Below are 21,197 nucleotides of genomic sequence, written 5' to 3'. Positions count from 1 at the left end.
TCAATTACGTAGAAACCATGAGTATCCTAGAGGGTTTATTCAAGTTAATGTATGATTATATTATATTTGTCAATATAATTTGATTGTTTTATGACACATTCATCATCTAGCAGATGCATTAGTGTTGACAAATGTGGCAAGGTAATGGATGTTCCCTGTTGAAAACTATTGGTAAATCATGTATATTCTACAATAGGCTTTATTCAAGTTACTATATTTGCATTTTTTGCATAATTTTGCATAATTTGCACTTATTTAGTGTAGTACATGCATACATGTTGACAAAAGTTTTCAAATATTCATAATCAACAAGGCCCTTTTTTCAATTATAGAAAAATCTGGATTGTAAAAGAGGTTTTGTTCAAGCAACTATAAATGATTTGCATTTTTATATAGATATTTTAAAATAAATTATAGTATATATATATATATATATATATATATATATATATATATATATATATATATATATATATATATATATATATATATATATATATATATACTATAATATACTATAATATAATATAGAGTTATCATTCTTAAATAAAATATAAAAAAACAACTGTTTTGTTTGCAGCTCTTCTTCATTGAATATCTTAACAAAAGACTAAAAGCAGGTCAGCCAGTAACTACGATGCAATGTCTGCAAAAGCAAAGTGGACCAGACTTGCATGGACACTGAGAGGATTTCAGGTCGTCACTGATGGATGGGCTCTTACCGATGTGTTCCCCGCAGGAGTCGCAGTATTCGGCATACAAGGACTCGAAGCAGGTGCAACAGTAGGGCCGACCCTCCTTCATGATGTAGCGCTGGCCGCCCAGAACTGTCTCGCACTCGAAACAGCAGAAGTGCTTCATGTGCCAGTGCCTGCCCTCAGCCTCTGTGCACTCGTCTGCTAAAATAATCTAAGAGACACAAGCAGAAAAAAAGAGTCAGGTGCTGTTTCTGCACAACTCTATTATCACTACACAGATGAAGTTCTGTAACCATGGTAATCATGCAACATATTCGGCGGCCTCAACATCAAATGAGGACTAGAAAAACATCATTGTGTGCAATCTTTAACTACACAATGAAAGATTTAAAGGTGTGGTTACATTTACTTTAACAACAAAAAGCATGGTCCTATTAGTGAAATTGCAGGAAGAAAAGGTTCATTATCTATCGTGAATAGAATAGAGATGTATGAAGCATTGCTTTTAAACAAAGAAGCTTTCTGTTGGTTGATGCTACAAATTCAATTCAGTTCCTCCACTAAATTTCAGGAATCAGATTTCATATTGGAATTAGTTTTAATTAACTCCTAACATGGTTTTGCTAAATCTTGACACAATGAAGACCTCTGGTCATGTGAAACTTAAGATTGATGAGATCTCATCTGGAATTTGCCTGTTAGCAGAGGAACAATAAATGTGACCACAATTTAATGCAGTCAAATTTAATTAACATCAAGTGTTTTTGACACAATTATGAACATACAACTTCTTGTTCAGACTGATTTAAGTCAACAAAATTTCTCAGAGAAATGAGAAATAAAACCATATAAGCAACCAACAAGTAACCTCAATAGGAATCTAATTTTGTGATCATTCAAATTTGTTTGATTTTCAAATAAAATCTGACTCATTTACTACAACAAAGCTGCTTGTTTATAAGTGAAAAATTATTTATATGTTCTTTGTAACAGTGTGTTTATAAGCGTCTGGTACATACGAAGAGGAAAGAGAGCATCTCCTACAGGAGGTTTCTCAAGCCCACTCACAGGCATGAACCAAGCTCAGAATTGCATATTGCTTTGTGTAGAATCATAAACTGTTTTATAAGGAAGTGTCTGATGCTTATAGAGAGGAAAGAGAATTTTAGGAATTTTATATCTTGTAAAATGAGGAGTCAGTAATAATTCATAAATTCGATAGCGAACGTAAAAAGCAACCACATCCAAAAGCAGCTTCAGTATCCCACATTTTAATAGCATCTGCCTGATGCAATATATTTACATTATATTCCACTTTGCTACTATACATTTTTACTTATTTTTATACACTCACTTTATTAGCTACACCTGTCCAACTGCTTGTTAATGCAAATTTCTAATCAGCCAATCACATGGCAGCAACTAAAATCATTTAGACATGTAGACATGGTCAAGACGATCTGCTGCAGTTCAAGCAGAGCCTCAGAATGGGGAAGAAAGATGATTTAAGTGACGTTGAACTTTGACATGTTGTTAGTGCCAGACGAGCTCGTCTGAGTACTGGGACTTTCACGCATGACCATCTCTAGGGTTTACAGAAAATGGTCAGAAAAAAAATGAAAATATCCAGTTAGAGGCAGTTCTTTGTGCGCAAATGCCTTGTTTATGCCAGAGGTCAGAGTAGAATGGCCGGACTGGTTTGAGCTGATAGAAAGGCAACAGTAACTCAAATAACCACTCGTTACAATAGAAGTAGGCAGAAGAGCATCTCTGAATGCACAACACGTCCAACTTTGAGGCGGATGGACTACAGCAGCAGAAGACCACACCGGGTGCCACTCCTGTCAGCTAAAAACAGGAAATTGAGGCTACAATTCACACAGGCTCACCAAAACTGGACAATAGAAGATTGGGAAAACGTTGCCTGGTCTGATGAGTCTCAATTTCTGCTGCGACATTCATACGGTAGGGTCAGAATTTGGCATCAACATGAAAGCATGGATCCATCCTGCCTTGTCTCAATAGTTCAGGCTGCTAGTGGGGGTGTAATGGTGTGGGGGATATATTCTTGCACACGTTGGGCCCATAATTACAAAGCTGAGCATTGTGTCAACGCCACAGTTTTGTTGCTAACCATGTCCATCCCTTTATGAACACAGTGTATAAATATTCTGATGGCTACTTTCAGCAGGACACATGGAACTCTAAAACATGACAATGAGTTCACTGTACCCAAATGGCCTCCACATTCACCATATCTCACCAAAGCACCTTTGGGATTTGGTAGAATTTGAATCACGGGAGATTTGCATCATGGATGTGCAGCCAACAAATCTGCAGCAACTGCGTGATGCTATCATGTCAATATGGACCAAAATCTTGTATCTTGTTAAATCTATGCCATGAAGAATTAAGGCAGTTCGGAAGGCAAAAGTGGTCCAACCCGGTAGTAGTAAGGTGTACCTAATAAAGTGGTCGGTGGGTGTAATTATATATATATATATATATATATATTTCTCTTTAATGTTTTAATTTGCTCCATGTTAGTTTTGTTCATAATTTATCCAACTAGCATTTTTACAAAGGACTGAATCTAAATATCTGCAATGTTACATTTAGTAATGATGTTTATTTTTAGCATATAGAGACTCATGTCCAGTAATGTCAATGTGAAAGTGTCTAACCTCATCACAGGCTGAACAGCGGGGTTTGAGTCTCTCTGCATGATGGCGACCGCAGAAGATCTTCCCGTCCTGGTAGAAGTAGATCAGATCCACCAGCAGCTCATCACACATGCTGCACACAAAGCACTGGGGGTGCCAGCAAACACCATGACCTGCTCGTGATGCAAAGACTGCAATGTCACCTCCATTGATCTGTCCTCCACACTGAAAATAAGAGAACAGTGGGAGGGAGAGAGTTACAAGACAGGAAGGAAAGGGTTAAAAAGAGGTGTGTTGACATTTACGGCTGATTTAGTAGCAGGGTAACCTGTTTACAGTTCAATTTGTTGTCCACCAAATAATTAGCTGAAGTTCTAATATAAAAAAGTGACCACATTATTTATTAGTGACTGAAAATATTACATTAAAAATACATCTTAAGAGGATTACATGTGTGCTCCAGGCTAAATATTTATGTATTTTTTTCAATTCCTCATTAAATTCTCTTAAATATCTTCAACAAATGTAATTATTTTATGACATGATAGTCATCTTTATTGTATTAATCTAATAAAATATTTCTTATCTTTATTTAATAACAACTAAATCATCAATTTCATTGTATTCTGTTTGATTAAATATATAGCCTTTTCTTTAAAAAAAAAAAAAACATCATCCTGCCATCAAACTTGTGTTAAAATATTTTTGCACATCTAGCATTCTGAAAACATTGTGACCACCGTGCTGAATCTAAGAACAGAATGCAAGAGCTGATATTAGCTGCTTTCTCCATTAAAGGCCGCTTCAGCATTTTTCAATATCATGTGCTACGTCGAGACTCAGCAAATGTTTAATGGGACAGACAGATGCATGAATCTCCACACAAACACACACACACACACACACACACACTTGTACATTATTTGCCTTCGAGACCAATATTTATTAGAAAGACTGCATCTTTCTAACTGCAGTGGGGGCTAAATGGGGGGCTTCACGTGTTTCACAGATACATTTCAAACGTGAAAAAAAGACAAACTGTGTCAGTGTGACATCTGTTCCTGAGAGGTAGCAGAAGGGGAGAGAAACAAGGCAGGTGGTCACAGACATGCATATCCAGCTTAGACTCAGCTCTAATTCACTTACTGGCACTAACATGGTATCCCAGGTGGGCGACACACACACAAACCTACAGAGGAAGCCTTAAAACTAAATATGAAAATATGCATAAGTTTCAATGAACTAATGTTATCTTGATACTTGAAATTCTAACTTTGACAAGAACAATACACACAAATGACCACAACTTGATATCATCTTCAAAACCATGAGGAAATGCATGTCTTAATTTATTTATTTTTGAGGTAAGGCATGTCTCAATGCTACAGACTTTTATTATTGGTCCAGTCAGGCCAGTTGTTTAGATATTTGCTTGCCCTACCCATACTTTCTCTTGTTCAGCTGCCGTGTAACATTCTGATAAAGTATGCCATTTAGTATGCTAATAGATTTCGCGATTCTTAATTACAATCTCAGTATTAGAGAAGAAACTACTAACCTAAATTATACAACGTTAAAACATTGTGACAGAGGAGTGAACAGTCAGTAATAAGCACATTAAAAGTAATGAACAAAATACATCAAATCACACAAATAAATACAATAGAACAAATATACACATGATCAAGAGACACACAAACTTGCAATAGAAATGATTCTCTACATGTAAACTGAAATGGGCTTTTACTTAATTCATATATTATATGCAAGAACATTTTTTCCTATAGTAAAAGGCAAAAATATAAGGTCTGTGATTTTTAACATTTTCTTAGTATATACCTATTATATTTTTTCTTCTGGAGAAAGCTTTTTTAGTTTGATTCTATCTATCTATCTATCTATCTATCTATCTATCTATCTATCTATCTATCTATCTATCTATCTATCTATCTATCCACACACACACACACACACACACACACACACACACACACACACACACACACACACACACACACACACACACACACACACACACACACACAGTACAGTTCTCTCTGGTTCTTGAATCAGATTGGCTGATAGTTGTGCAATATTCTGCAATATCAGAACTCGTCACTCTTCTGTAATACTCCGCCTACATAAAGTGACAGCAGAACAATAAACTCACTTCAGTTTGACAAATATTGCAGCTGTTGGACAACATAATGTACTTTTGAGACTTTTTAGGTGAGAATGTAGCTGTTTAGATTGCAACTATGCAGTTTATTTATAAGGATAGTGCCTATTTAAAATGTTTATAATTACTGAGATCCACCACCGTCCACAAGATGGCGACAAAGAACACACAATAAGCCCTTAACGGAGAAAAACCCAATGTAGTTTTAAATTACAGCTTATCAAATCATTATAAAACTGCTAAGTGTCTTTCTTGTAGTTGTAGTGCATTGAGTGTGAGATTGGACTCAGATATCAGGATTGTATGTATTTTGTGTTGGCCACTCTTTGTATAACCCTGAGTTACTTTTTTGTTGGCCATCTGTTTGTTTCTAGTGAGTCTCCTGTTTTCGTTACAGCAGAATTTAATACTACTACAGAATTTAATTTAAATAATAACTGCATCTGGTAGTGTTAACGTTGTTCAGGGTTAATTGTTGTGATATCTCGATTGCAACAGAAAAATACTGGGAGATTTCTCTGTAGATTGGTGGTATTTCATGCTGTTCAGCCTTATAATCGTAAAATGTGAGCAACATCTCCTGTTTTGTCATAATTTTAGACATTACACTAGAGAATCATTCAAACATTAGCTCTAAAGTGACATTTGTGAAGTAGCCATGGTTTCTGCTGTTCTAACGTCAGCTGCAGATGTGAAAGAATGGCCGAAGAAAGTAGTTCTTACAAAAGGGTTTTTAGACTTTCTGTGTTTGATCTTTCTATATACACGATTGTGCTGTCAAATTGTTGTATAAATGCAATATCACACGAGTAGAAGTGCGATACGGCTATATATCATCATTGGTGGGACACTAAGGCACACCTCCCAACAGCACCAAAATACAGCCATATCACCTGATATATATTTTTAGTATTGGCCATTGTTCAATGACTTGCTTAATGAACCTAGATTACCCAGTTAACTTACTGGAATTAAACCAGTTAAGCCTTTAATAGCACTTAATACTAGTATTTTGAAAAATATCTAGTAGAATATTATGTACTGTCACCATGGCAGAGATAAAATAAATTAGTTATTAGAATTTATTATTAAAAATATTACATTTAAAAATCTTCTCTCCATTTAACTGCACTTTAGAAATACTTGAAAAAGAATAATTAATAACTTTAAGTCTTCAACTGTATACTCTTAAGACAGCAGTAAGGGCACTTCTGTTTTCTTAAGGGAATACATATAAAAACTGATTTCTAGATTGACAAATCTCACAAAATGATTTGAAATATGCCGTCTTTTTCCCACATTAATTTGTCTGTTCATTTAGACAACTAGTTGGTGTTTCTGCTGATAAACATCTCTAATAAATAATATATCCACCTGTTCACAGATGGCTCCGGTCATTGTCACAGGGAAGGGTCTGACGTTTCCTCTGCCCAGGTTCTCCCTCTTCCTCTGGTTGCTGAAGAGCTTGAGCTCTCGTTTCTCCTCATCATCCAGACTGTTGCAGTATCTCACCTGCTTACAACAGCCCAGGTCAGAGGTGTCATGAAAAGGTGAACATGTGAAGGTGCAAACATACATGCACCGTGAAAGGTGACCTTTTCAAGCTGATCATACCTCATTGTCATGGGGTGGAAGCTGATGCAGGAGCTGTTTGATGCGATACTTCTCTCCAGGACTGTTCACGTATGGTACTTTATCTTCCGGCAAAGAGCTGTAATACTGATGGACCTGGAACAACAACAGAGAGAGAAACCGCTGTTGGGTTATTCTCAATCCTCTTTCACTTAAAATAACAACCAAAAAAATTATTATTTTTTAAATCAATCAAGCTTAAATGCGTAGGTTTGAGTGACACATTTGGCTTTTGTGTGAAAAAAAAAGAAAATAAATAAATAAAAATATTTATTTATTTAATTAAATAAAAAAATAAATAAAGAAAATTCGCAAATATAAATGAATAAAATAAATATTAAATTGTAAAAAAAAACTAAATTAAATGCTAAATAAATACAATTTAAAAAACTACTCAAAACAATAAATAACAATTCTATAAAATAAAACAAAGCATATTAATATATATTATATTTTGTCAAAATTTTGTTTACATATTCTTATTAAATGACTTGATTCTTATTAATTAAACCTTATTTAAATGTTTTTATATGAAGTGGTTTACAATTTAAGACTTTATTTTAAAAAACAAAAAAGGTTTTCTCTATAAAGTCAAACTCTAGCTTTGCTCTAAAAGGTTCTTTCTGTGAGCCAATCAGCATTTCGAAGGCACACACAAGGACCAATCAGGATTTTTATCAGCTTTCTTTGTCATTTTGCGGGATTGCTCCATTGACAGTGGGAAAGACCAGAAAAAACAAAAAACAAAATCATGTCGAGTAAATAATATTGCACCATACAAAATTGAGAAGAAACCTGAAACTGAAAAGATTTGTGTAAATGTGATGAATATAAAAAACATATATATTAAATGTGAAATATATTTTTATTTGTGTATATATAGTCAGTTAATTTTTTTCTGTGTTTATTAAACTCATTTGATCAAAAGAAAATAATAATAATAAAAAATAAATAAAATAAAAATCGGCACACTGCCACTTTAACTGTCAATTTTTTTTTAATGTGACAAAATTTCGACCTACATAGTCTTCATCCTTTTTAAACTCATTCGCTCATTGTCTGTGTTCTTTAAATTAAAGAAATAAAATTTTTAATTTTAATTTGATATTAAGTCTTGAAGGGCAAATACTTAATTTCATTTATGAATCATATAATTCAATAATTCATATAAAGTATATAATTCAATAAATATTACCATATTAATTACATAAAAGTAACATCTGCACTGGAAAAAATATTTAGCACAGTCTTGTATACTTAATAGGCATGGGTATACCATTAGATTCTAAAGGTATGATAACCTTGGATAAAAATATCACGGTTTTATTTCAAATATTTTAGAGCAGTAAACACGTCAGGCTAAATGAGTTATTGAATTTCACTGTCTGCATTGGTTTTAAAAAACGATTTTTTTTTACAATTTAAAACGGCATCATTTCTGCTAGAGATATTGTAGTATAAAAAAACAAAAACAAAAACTTTTTATTTCTTAAAAAGTCACACTCCAAGTAATGATCTGCTAGACAGAACCATATAATTTAAGCAGAAAATGACTTGAAAATGACTATCTGCATTTGAGGGTGACACAGTGGTGCAGCAGGTAGTAAGAAGGTTGCTGGTTCAAGCCTCGACTGGGTCAGTTGGTATTTCTGTGTGGAGTTTGCATGTTCTTCCTGCGTTCGCATGGGTTTCCTCCGGGTTTCCCCCACAAGTCCAAAGAGGTGAAATGGGTAAGCTAAACTGTCCATAGTGTATGTGTGTGAATAAGTGTGTATAAATGTTTCCCAGTGATGGGTTGCAGCTGGAAGATTAATAAAGGGACTAAGCCAAAAAGAAAATGAATGAATGAATAAATATCTGCATTTGCCCTGTTTGTTTTACCCCAACTTGCAAATTTAAGGGAATTTTGATGTTTTACATTTAGAGTACATTTAGGGTCACTGTCATGTTAATGTATGAAAGAGACCTGCTATATGGAATGCAAAAACTTTGAAGCTCAATATCTCAAAATTGTTAAGAAAGCAGATAGAACCTTAAAACTCCAAGGTGAAGATATATAAAAAATTCCACTAAAGCAGCAGCAGGTTTAAATGCAGGTAAGTCTTGTTTTCAGATGGTCTGTTAATCAAATACTGTGATTTTGGCACTTAGGTGATGGTGTCACAAACACAGAGGTGGAATTTCTACATGGCTGTTGTTATTAACCCCTTCCCCCCATTTCGACCCCCGTCCTTGCCTTTCACACACAGCTATAACAGTCAGAGTGATTTATGAAGGAGCAGAGAATGAGTTAATGGAATCGGCCCCTTTTATCCCCTGTGTGCTGCTTATGTGGAGGATACTTTATCTCAAAATAACAAGCATTTAAGACAGAGCTCATCTCAACTTAATTAACCATACAAGCTTTACATCTTTGGATGAAAATGTCAAATCAAGAAAATCAAAAAAGGCATCTAATCAACGTTTATCTATTTAAGTGTAATTAAATCTCACATTTAATTTCCTAATTGGCCAAATAGTGATAACACGAGTCTATGGTTTACTATATAATGTAATTGTCTGGGGAGTCGTTTTCTAAAAAATGCAAACAGGCCAGTAAAGAGTCCAGACTTAGCAGGAGCCTCAGACCACCCGTCCAAACCTATTACACAGATCTGATGCCTAATGATTTAATCTGATATACAGCGGGGGCCATCTGCCTCTGTCGCCATACCATAATAAACAACAAGCAGAATAAAAACATGATAAAGAGCAACTGAGACATAAAAAAATAATGCTGCAAATAGTTTTGCTACAGCTTCAAAACAATTAAATCCATCAAAACATTTTTATCATGTTTGTTGACCTGGCAAATAGCTGAAACAAAACTATTTAAGTACTAAAATCACCAAAGGTGGAAATAGAAGTCAAATATGCCCCTATTCATTAGTCTTTACAATATGTACATTTTGACAAAAATCCACATGCAAGAATAAATATTTAATATTTAAAAGAACTATCTAATTAAACATATAAAAAATGTATATATCAAAATAAATTAATCACTAGTCCAGAGAAGTATAGTAATTAACATATCTGTTCGTTAAGACTCAACAAATGGTAATCATAAACGTTAACAAGCGCTGTATTATTTACGAAAATCACGATATATACATATACATACACAAACACACACACACACACACGAGTGTGTGTGTGTGTGTGTGTGTGTGTGTATGTATCCATGCCTAATATCTGTTGGGCAGAAAGTGATACATTTTTTAAGAATTATAAAAATATTGGTGTCTGTGATGCAACAAAGTATCATTTACTTTAATGTGTAATATGACTAAAAAGTGGTTATTTATATAAGCAAATATTTTCTTAATTCAAATGAGTAGCGGTTTGGATTTTGAAACAGTATTCCATACGTTATGACTTAACAAGCGGATAGCTTTAAAAAAAAAATCATGAAAAAAAAATGTCCCTTCACTTCCATAAGAAACATTGTTTTGTAAAACAATTTCTAATAAATTAATTCAACAAAACATTGTACTGGCAACTTCTTGAAGTCAGTGTGAAGAGTTTTAAACTGTTAACTTTAAGTCATGCCATTACAATATTAATGCTGGGCAAAGATTAATTATGCTTAATTGTATCCAAAATAAAAGATAATTTTTACGTAATATATGTATATATGTGTATATATATTATATTATTAATATATATATTAAGGGTGTAACGATACGCGTAATCGTATTAAACCTTTCGGTACGAGACTTTCGGTTCGGTAAGCATTACGAACCGAACGATTCGATTCAGACTAATATCTAAAAAGATAAAAGAGATTTAGTACAAAATATAAAGTTTTCCGTGCAGCAACCTTCAATATGGCATCCCAAATGATGTGACAGACAACATGCTGCCTTCCCCGCAGTCATGTTAAACAGTAGAAGTATGCACTCATTAGCAATCTTGTTGTCTTCTGTGTGAGCCTGCTCGTGCTGGCTCCGCCCCCGTTGCTCCAGCAACCCTGGACACTGACACAAAACAGCCAAAACAGATTGCCTGGTACTAATATATACCTACATACACAAACATGGACCACCCAAAAATATGATAAAAATGACTTTATTGCATATACATAGCTGTCAAGAAATCAAAATAATCCTTAATCCCTACACTCAAAAAATGACGTTTGCGAAAACACGATTCTTGAATATTTTTTTGTCACAACTTAATCATTTTATGTTAAATCCACTTAAATTTGCTAGTTAACTTAATTCCTTCATGATGTCCCAACACAAACGGACTGTTTGGAACCAATCAGTGTATTTACAGCAGTACCGCTGCTCCCTATACGCAGAGTATGCAGGCTGCATAGAGCCTCAACTCCGGAGGGGGGCACCATCTCGGCTGCTTAAAAAAAATATTGATATTTATTTAATAATATCATCATAAACTGAGTGTGAAATATATATATATATATATATATATATATATATATATATATATATATATAGATATATATATATATATATATAGATAACATGTTAAATACATTTTAAAAAATGACGGACACAAAAAACAAACATGCGATGTAAATTTTTTCATGTTTGCGTGTGTGCGCGCGCACGTGGCCCGGTCCACTTATCTTTGCGGCTGCTAGCAGTATATACTTAAAATTGATGCAAGTTGCAGCTCTATGCCTGTGAAAAGACAACAGCAGTCTGAAGCCGAGAAGAAGAAAAAAGTACAAGATGAATCACATGTATCACTTTCAGGTAACTTCAATGAATCTGGAAAACATATTTTTGGTTAAGTAAATTAGTTATGCTAATGTTTAAACTTCTCATCAATTGCACAAATCTGCCTTTGTGTTTTTGTTTACGTTCAGTTTCTTGCTTTGCTGCTGTGCATTGTGCTTTAAACTATGACAGGACATGTTCCATAACTTTGAGTTTCCCCTTTTACCCCATGTTGCTAATAATTACACAAACTCAATTATTTTTATTAACTTGTGCAATACTTTACAATTCTGTTTACACGCCAGCTACTGTACATACACATGCACTGCACAATTATTTCACTGTATGTTTTATTTCTTATTATATAGTTATTATATTATATAATTATATATTATACAATTCTTTGCAGATATCATTGTTTATTGTTTTCTCTATATTTCTTATTGCTGCTGCTGCTGTTGTTATTGCTTGTATCACTGCAATGACAATAAGGTCTCTTTAGTCTTTAAATCGGTGGATTGGTGTGGTGAAACGACAAAACTGACTAATATTCTGTGATTTCTGAAAGATCAATAATATAAAATGAGTCACATTACGGTAAGCCACAGGCCAGAAACCATTTTTATTACATGAATTCATTAATGTTGACTTTTTTTCTGAATGTTAAAGTTTTTTGCTTAAAAATACACTCATTTATTCCTAAAAACAACAAATATCTTAGATTTATACTGAGAGCAAGGATCAGCTTTTGTCACCATAAATTATAGTGCAAGACAAGTTAAATCTACATATTGGTTGTAGTTTAGACACATTATGATGAGTGCTTGACTAGCCCAGTTTTAATGATATGTCATGAGTTTTTCCTTTAAATGACTGATTTCTTCTGTCTTGTACATGAATAAGATGAGGTGGATTGACCAGCACTGCTCCAGAGGCATCAGCAGCTGCACAGGTATGACACAGAATGCAGCACTGAAGACTGTCCAACTCTACAGGTACAGAGATGCCTTTATTCCTTACCTTTTGTAAATGTTTAAATTTAGGAATATTTCTGCAGAAGACATTTGTAATGTAAATGTTTAAGTATATTTTTTGGTGTTTATATGCATATTTATGTATATAAATAAATAAATAAACAAATAAATACATGTTTACATACATATGTCTGTGTGATTTTGTTCCTCTGTGGGGGCACCGCAGTAAATTTTTCCCCTGTTGGCCAGCAGTTTTACAGTGCCCAAAAATATTGCCCAAATTTGAAAAAAAAAAATCTGAAGAATTTTTCAAAAATTACAAAGCATCTATCCACTTCTTAAGTCTGACATCATGGATGGCCAGAAAGTAATTGATGTTTTATAAATTGTTGTGTTCACCATGACTAAAAAATGGTCATAAGTAAATATTTTTTCATTTCAAATGAGTAGCGACTTGGATCCGAAAACCATATTCCATACGTCACGACTTAAACAGATTCTGCAAAACAAAAGACTGATAAAACAGCAAGCAATGATTGGTTTACTAAATAATACTCCTGCACTACCAAATCTTACTCTTCAATTGTTTAATCAAACAGATTGCAGTTATATTTGTTCCCACTAGGGGTGCAAAAACTACACAATCACCTTTAAATATCAACACGACTAGAGTGCGCTTCTATATGTCTGTGTGAGTGACTGATATCTAAAGACAGAGATGAAATACTGTTAATCTCAGGGTCCCAAAGTGTTCCCACAAAGGCCCGGAAACATTTGGGATACGCTCCGAAACGAAATCATCAGCTTCGGTTAGGCGTGGGATTTGTTTTCATTTGTGTCCATGTCCGGTGTTTAATGCCTCCTTGTAATAAGAAGCTGTCTCTTTAAAGAAGCTGATGGCTCTTCCCTTGCTTGTGTTGGCCGCTATAGTGTTAGCAAGGGGTTTCTGAAAGACTCGTGCAGAGGTTCTTTTGGGATAGCTGAAAATTTCACGAAACACCAACTGTGGTCTGGTCTTGGTAAATTACAGTGCAGACGTCCAACAATAACACATTCCCTGGGCCAGCAAAAGAGCTGTTGTGACGCAGCGATCTGAAGGACATGGACCCAGAGCCCAAAGCACTCACACAGAGGAACAGCTTGTGGAAATAACTATAATCAGCAGGAAGGGATCTGGCAACCCGCCCTGGTGTCAAGGGATCTGGCAACTGTATTTTGTGTCAGGCAGAGAGAGGATGAAAAAAAGGCAAAAGCTCTTGATTTGGGTGAAATATCCAGAGCCCTAACAGCTGTTTTCATTGAATAAAAGAAACTGACGCCTCAGAGAAGAGACACAGCATACACTGGATGACACAGTAAATCTGAACCATAATTTGCTGCTAAAACAAAACCAAAACAAAAATAAACAACAACAAAAGATTTTAAAAGGTTAGTTTATACAGTTGGCATCCAAAGTATTAGTCCTCCTGTTATAGTTACTCTTTTAAAAGTATTTCCCAAGTGTTGTTTAATAGGAAGAAAATAAAAAACATAAGTTTTAATAACTAATTTCTACTAACTATTTTTTTATATTTGCCATTACAACAGTAAATATATTTTTTTCTACATATTTTCAAGGTACTAGTATTCAGCTTAAAGTGACATTTAAAGACTTAACTAGATTATTACTTTAACTAGGCAAGTTAGGACAATGCCTCATTCACACTAGCAGTAACTTTTTAGCTACCTGTTGCTCTAGGTGGCGATCTGCTGCAAACGCAGGTCTGTATAATTTTACAGCACAGAGAAAACAACCGGTCTTTGCAGGAGCTGAGAGAGGATCATGCGAGCTCTGGTGGTGCTCCTATTGGCTGTCACTCAAGAAAGCCGCTTTTTCATTTGCATAAAGTTAAAGGATTCTCAACTTTGTTGCGTAGCTCGACATGCCCATCTGGTCACCAATGGTTGCTGTCGCTCGCATAGACAGAGGTCGCCGAAAGTTGCTCTCTCTCCGTTGTAACGAACAGGTCGCTTGTCGCTGCAAGTCGTTTGTAGTGTGAATGAGGCTAAATTGTGCAGCTTATTGGACAACAGTAGTTTGTTCTGTAGCCAATCCTCCCAAGAAATATGATAATAATGTTGACCTTAAAATTATTAGAAAATTTATTTTTAACTGCTTTTATAATATTAGGTTAAAGAATTTTGACTTTCTCCAGAATTAAAAAGACATTAAAGGAAACATTGTGACATTTTCCTTGGACTGTTAAACATCATTTGGGAAATATTTGAAAAAGAATAAAAAAATCTACAGGAGGGAGAATTATTTTGACTTCAACTGCATATTTAAATATATATATATTTTAACATTAATCAAGTTTTAACTGAATTGCACGCACATCACTTTTTTTGCCCTCAGATAACTAAAATGAATTGTGACTCTTGGTGGTAAAATGATCCTGAATGCACACAGGCCTATCGCAAGCTACAGGCAAATCATGTAAATATAATAAAGTTTATAAAATTAATAGGGAATTAAAACTTATGTTGGCAGTATCCCCTCTTAACACTTACATAGACATAGAATTAAAAAAAAAAAAACTTATGTTAGCAGTACCTCATCTTAACACTTACACTGTATACAGACATAGAATTTGATTAAAAAACTTATGTTGGCAGTACCTTATCTTAACACTTACACTCTATATAGACGTAAAATATTATTAATTTACATAAGTTGAATCATAGGGGCCAGTTTTTAAGGGGTGTTTGTTAGTAATTCTTAGTAAGACTACAGAGGTCATGCTAAATTAGATTTGTGTGAATATTCCACAGCTATGACACAAGTATAACTAACCATGGAAAAATTAAGAGGCAACATCTCAGTTCATCTTGATTTACGATTTAAAGTTAGGTGTTTGAGTAACACATCCATTTTGGTTTATTCTGTAAACTTTATTAATTACTAATTTTGTTCACACTTTATGTAAGGTACACTACTACAATGAGTTTTGCCTCAATCTCCTAATTTTCTGCTTATTAATATATATTAAGGTATAAATTAGGTTTAGGATTAGGGATTTAGAATGACATCATGTACTTTATAAATAATAATAAACAATCAATATCTTAATAATTGTCTGGTAATAAGCCAGTTCTAAGTTAACACTGAGAATTGATATTTAAACTAAAATGTTACCAAAAAAAAAAAAAAAAAAAAAGTAAAAATGTAATATTAAATATAGATAAAGGAAGTTTAAAAAATGTAAAGAAATAAATAATTTGGAAATAACGCTCATTTTCAAGCACAATAAATCAAAACAGTTTAACTAACAATTAAATAGTCCTTTAATTGTTTATTGATTATTTTGTTTATTTAAAATGTTAAACCACAATATGATTTTTTGTTGGAGTAAATGTCATCAGGCCTTTATAGAATAAAACAAATATTATTATGTTACTAAAAGCCATATCTAATTATTCAAGTAAATCCAGGGAAACAGATCATTTTCAAGTGTTGTCTTGAAAAATGTATTTACTGTATATGTTTTATATATTATTTATTTTATTTCACAGCAGTACATAGGAAAAGGACAATACAGCATATTGTGGCAAGCAGGTTAACTTGGAAAAATCAAAATGATGGACAGTGTTGGGTAAGTTACTTTAAAAAAAGTACAGATCACAAATAACTGACTACTACTGGAAAATTGTAATCTGAATACATTATTAATTACTTAATGTAAAAAGTAATCAGATTACTAATTATTTTACTTTGAAGTTACTTTTAAAACAAAATATACCTATAAAAATACAAAATAAACTGCAGCTCTTTCAGTAATTTGATATTCACTAAAAAACCTTACAATGGGTTGATCACAGCAGCTTGACATATTCAAAAGACTTAAAGAGATCATCATTCACTTGTTCAAATTTAGACTGAAGTAACTGTAATCAAATTACACAATTTTAAAATACAATTCGTTACAATACTGCGTTCCCCAAAAATGTCATTAGAATACAGAAAGTGTAGTTACCTCCAACTATGTTGATGGACAATTACATTTGTAGAAACAAGAATTAATTAAATAAGTTGTCTTATATGAACATTTGCAGGTGTCTAAAAAAGATTTCGGAGTCTGCAATGCAGTAATATTGCCAAGATATTCACTCCTTTAAATGAATAACATAACAAAAAAGAAGGGCAAGATTTTACATTTTACCCATGCAGCCTTTCTTCAGTTTCTATATGCCTCAGCTACAATTTTCATGTACTAAAACCAGATCCCAAATGTTCTGAAATGCACAGCAGGGATCTGCCATCTTATCTTATTATGGATGTGGATGGCCTAAATTTCCACTCTATGTCTAAGCAAAGCTAATTTGTCATGGCCTGAGGTAATCACTGTCTCTGGGTGAAACTGCAGACACCAGCTTTCAAAGCGCAGAGAAAAGGCATAATTAATAGCTTGCTAATAACATGCATGGACACCGAGTTCTTGTATCCCAGCAACTTCCTCCAATCCATCTGTGTGAATGCTGCAAAAACTGTGGGTACTGACTTAAACCAGAGCCTCCACAAACTGAGGGCTCTTGGAAAGCTGCCTAGACAATCAGACATCAGTATAATTCTGAATATCTAAGAGATTATTCTGCTATATACACTGGCTACCATCAATTTTGTCAAGTGTTTATAATAAACATATAAATATCAGTCCAGCACTGACCATCTGTTTTATTATCTTTTTCAGATAGAACCATTCAGGATAGCAAATGTGAATTAATAAACTAAAACTAATCCAAGGCACATCATGTGACCTCCAGACACCTAATATGGCTGGCAGCTTTACTGGTGCTTTATTACTTATTGACTCGTTTTGCAGTTGCATTAACAAGAGTTTCTTCAGTTCATCATGAAAATAAAACTCACATCTATAAATGATTTCACTGGCCCATAAAGAGCTCTACACACACCGGTGTCTTATAAACCTCACACACTCACCAGCCTTGTGAAGTCGAGCATTGCTATAGTAACAAACATTAGCAGAGGAAGAATGAGCGATCATAAAGAGACATTCATCTCAAGGGTATTTGAATTCTGAGCGTTTAAAGCCTTGTCAAAATTGTATTCAGAATGTCTTAATGTTGCTTTAAACATGCCAATGAAAAAAAAGAAAAACACCCTTAAACATAATATTGTCCATCTATTAATGAGTCTATAAATAAAACACCTTGCCGTCAGGTAAATATCTATTCTCAGAAGTTTTTGGCGAGTAAAATTCTCAAAAGGAACAGCATTTATTTGAAATATAAATATTTTGTTTTACTTTACACATCTTCACCCTCAATCTATAAAGTGTCCTAATTAACAAAAGTATTATACCTAGTATGATGTATTTTTTGTTGATTCAATCATCAAATCCCAAGTGAAGGACACTAAATACGGGTATAAACAAGGTCTAAACTTTTGACTTTGTCCACTTTTTGAATTGATTTTGTGGTGTAAACACTCATTTGGTTGAATGCTTTCGAACAGCCACTTGAAAACAGCCTACTCTTCGCCTACTGGTTAATCATGCAATAATTAAGGTAAGTGTTGTGAGAAAGTTCACTGAAAGATGTTTATGCTTATGCATTGTATCAATATTAACTGCAAATATGAGCAAACTTAACTGGGATTTTTTTTTCAATATTACCAAAAACCTTGAGATTCTTGGGTCTGTTTTTGAAGGTACGATACTATATTGACCCATTTTAACTGAGTGGTAAGGTATGGTATGGTTAAGTATGCTTTTATGGCCATTTACACTGTCAAATGTACCAAAAAGCAAACCGTATCTACCATTTTTGGCTACCCTTTCTAAAGGGTACCTAACACAACAAAAGGGTACCAAAAACCAGAGCTAGATGTGCAGTTGAACGCTATTGGTTTACAGTGAAACGTCACTAAGCGTGTTCACAGGCCAGGAGAATGAAAACAAAGTAAGCAGCATTTTAAAATACAAAGCCAAGAAAATACACTGTAATATCATATACATATAATGAGCCATGGTCGCTCCAAGCTGAAACAAACCTTGTCTTCGTCTTGATGAACAGCCACAAAGCCAAGAAAAAGAGCTGAATCCACCGTATGTCCTCTTGTTGTTTACGAGGCTGTCTAAAAGTGCAAGGGGTTTTACTTTTTCTAGAGAGCTTGCGTGCACTTCTATATTTGAAATTAACTTCTTGAGCTGATGATAATAACGTGAGCGATTACTGAAGTGCTTCTGACATCCTTTCAGAAACAGATAAAACAAAAGAGTGATGCAACCTAAAACATAAACAAACTGCCATGTTTAACTATTATCATCACCTTTTGGACTATTATGAACTCGGAATGATGGAATTATTTTCTAACAGAGGTTACATGTGCTGCTGAAGATTAAAGATACAGATGAGAGGTTAATGTGTGCTATATGTTGCGTGTTGTTTTTTAACCCAAATAAGGACTAAATCTATGCTGTGTGTAGATTTCCTGTAATTGGTAACATGTCAGAAACTGTAAGCGGCTTGTTTGTGTTCATATATGTGCTGCATTTATTTATGTACATTATATAATTACAGTATCGCACTCAATCATTGATCTGCAGTTACAATCAAATCATGTTTATAGAAGGATTAGTAATAAACATTTATACACAGGTATTTATGTGTATAAAGCATCTGTTTTGTGAGAAGTGCTTCTCATATGACATGTGAATGACCTGTACTGCTTTACTTTGACATTTCCATGAGCAAGGATGACGTCAAATGAAACTTTGTGTCATACCATTGGTAGCCTTTTGGCAGTGGAAACACAAGCCTGATAAAGGTGACCCGTACCGACCCATACCGTATCACTCAATGTAAACAGGCCACAAGTCTACTTTGAAAAAAGATAAGTAAACTGCATTACCTGTTCAGGTTTGAGTCCGGGTGGCACCCAAGCATACTCCTCAAGAGCACAGCCAGAGTCATCGTCAGATGTAGAGTTCCTCTGGAAGTCGTACATCAGTTTGGTCACCGTCTTCTCCATCTCCAGAGGCATGGCAGTCACAACATGCTCCTCACGAGGGCACTTACAGTGGAGACAGATTTTCCTAGAAGGCAAAGTAAAAAACTGTCAGATAAAACTAATTAAATAGTATAATTGATTTTTGTTTATTTTAGGGATGCACTGATATGGATATTTTGATAGGATAGTTATCAATAACTGCTTAAATGTGGAAGCCAATACATGAATTTTTTTTTTAATCCATGTATTGATTTTTTTTCCCCAGAAAACAAAGACACAGCAAGAAAACATCCAGGTCTTTCTTTCTTTTTGCGATTCAAGATCCAGATCTTTCTTCTGTGAAGGCATTTACGAATTGCAGTTCTTTCATAGTGAAAAGTGTCTACATCTCATCTTCCCTCAAGCAAAAACTCTGCAGCATTTAATGTGCCACATCATGCAAATGCAACCTTTAAAAAAATAAATAAATAAAATAATAAAAAAAAAATAATAATTCTAACTATATATATATATTAGAATTATTATTATTATTTATATATATATATATATATATATATATATATATATATATATATATATATATATATATATATATATATATATATATATATATATATATATATTCATTTATTTTTGAAAACTAGAAACTAGTTAATTAGACATATTTAGCCATTAGCATCCTTAAACGTGAACTTAGGGTCAAACAAATCATGAATGGATGATGCTAAAGATAGATATCAATGGGGTCAAAATATTTGTGCTGTACACATCAAAAACAGTCACTTGATCATATTGCATTCTTAGAGTAAATACTCAAGTAGAACAATTAAATTAAGTGCACACAATAAAGCACCTATTCTCTGACCTTTCGGATAATCACCATAGAACATTTTGCGAGAAAAAGCACCAAAATGTCAGAAAAAACAAAACTCCAAAAACTCATGTCAGTACAAAGTATAAAATGGTAATACAGCTCAGATGACAACTTATAATCATAATAATAATAATAATAATAACAACAACAACAACAACAACAACAACAACAACAACAACAACGAGTTGTTCACAGCAAATTAATCTCAAGTTATAATTAAACCTCTCAACATTTTCTTACCTAGTTTTAGTTTTTGTATTGTTTTACTTTGTCAATCAACAGATTTACATTTGGCTATAACCAAGAGGGGCCTAAAAAATCCTACAAAAACCCTCAACACGATCAGTGAGTCATGTCACGATGAAACACACACTTCACCAGTCAAACACGCAGCGTCTGGTTAGCGTCCAGACAAGCAGACACAGGCGTCAAGCTCTGCCA

General features: G+C 33.9%; 1 protein-coding gene across 4 annotated transcripts in view; it reads right to left on the bottom strand.

The window, feature by feature from the left end:
* prickle2b (prickle homolog 2b) overlaps nucleotides 1-21,197 on the bottom strand; it is a 211,650-nt gene that overhangs the window by 5,350 nt on the left and 185,103 nt on the right. For 3 of the 4 annotated variants that reach the window (XM_087271905.1, XM_087271906.1, NM_183343.1), the window contains 5 exon segments: nucleotides 19,784-19,967; nucleotides 7,155-7,268; nucleotides 6,915-7,052; nucleotides 3,383-3,586; nucleotides 723-909 (listed from right to left, as the gene is read on the bottom strand). In XM_087271905.1, coding sequence (XP_087128031.1) covers nucleotides 723-909; nucleotides 3,383-3,586; nucleotides 6,915-7,052; nucleotides 7,155-7,268; nucleotides 19,784-19,967 — 827 coding nt within the window. 4 annotated transcript variants of the gene reach the window in all.

The sequence above is a fragment of the Danio rerio genome, chromosome 11 (genome assembly GCF_052040795.2).
Source record: "Danio rerio strain M-AB ecotype USA chromosome 11, GRCz13ab, whole genome shotgun sequence".
Classification (NCBI taxonomy): domain Eukaryota; kingdom Metazoa; phylum Chordata; class Actinopteri; order Cypriniformes; family Danionidae; genus Danio; species Danio rerio.
The sequence above is the reverse complement of the archived record's forward strand: the minus strand, read 5'-3'. Positions and strand labels throughout refer to the sequence as shown.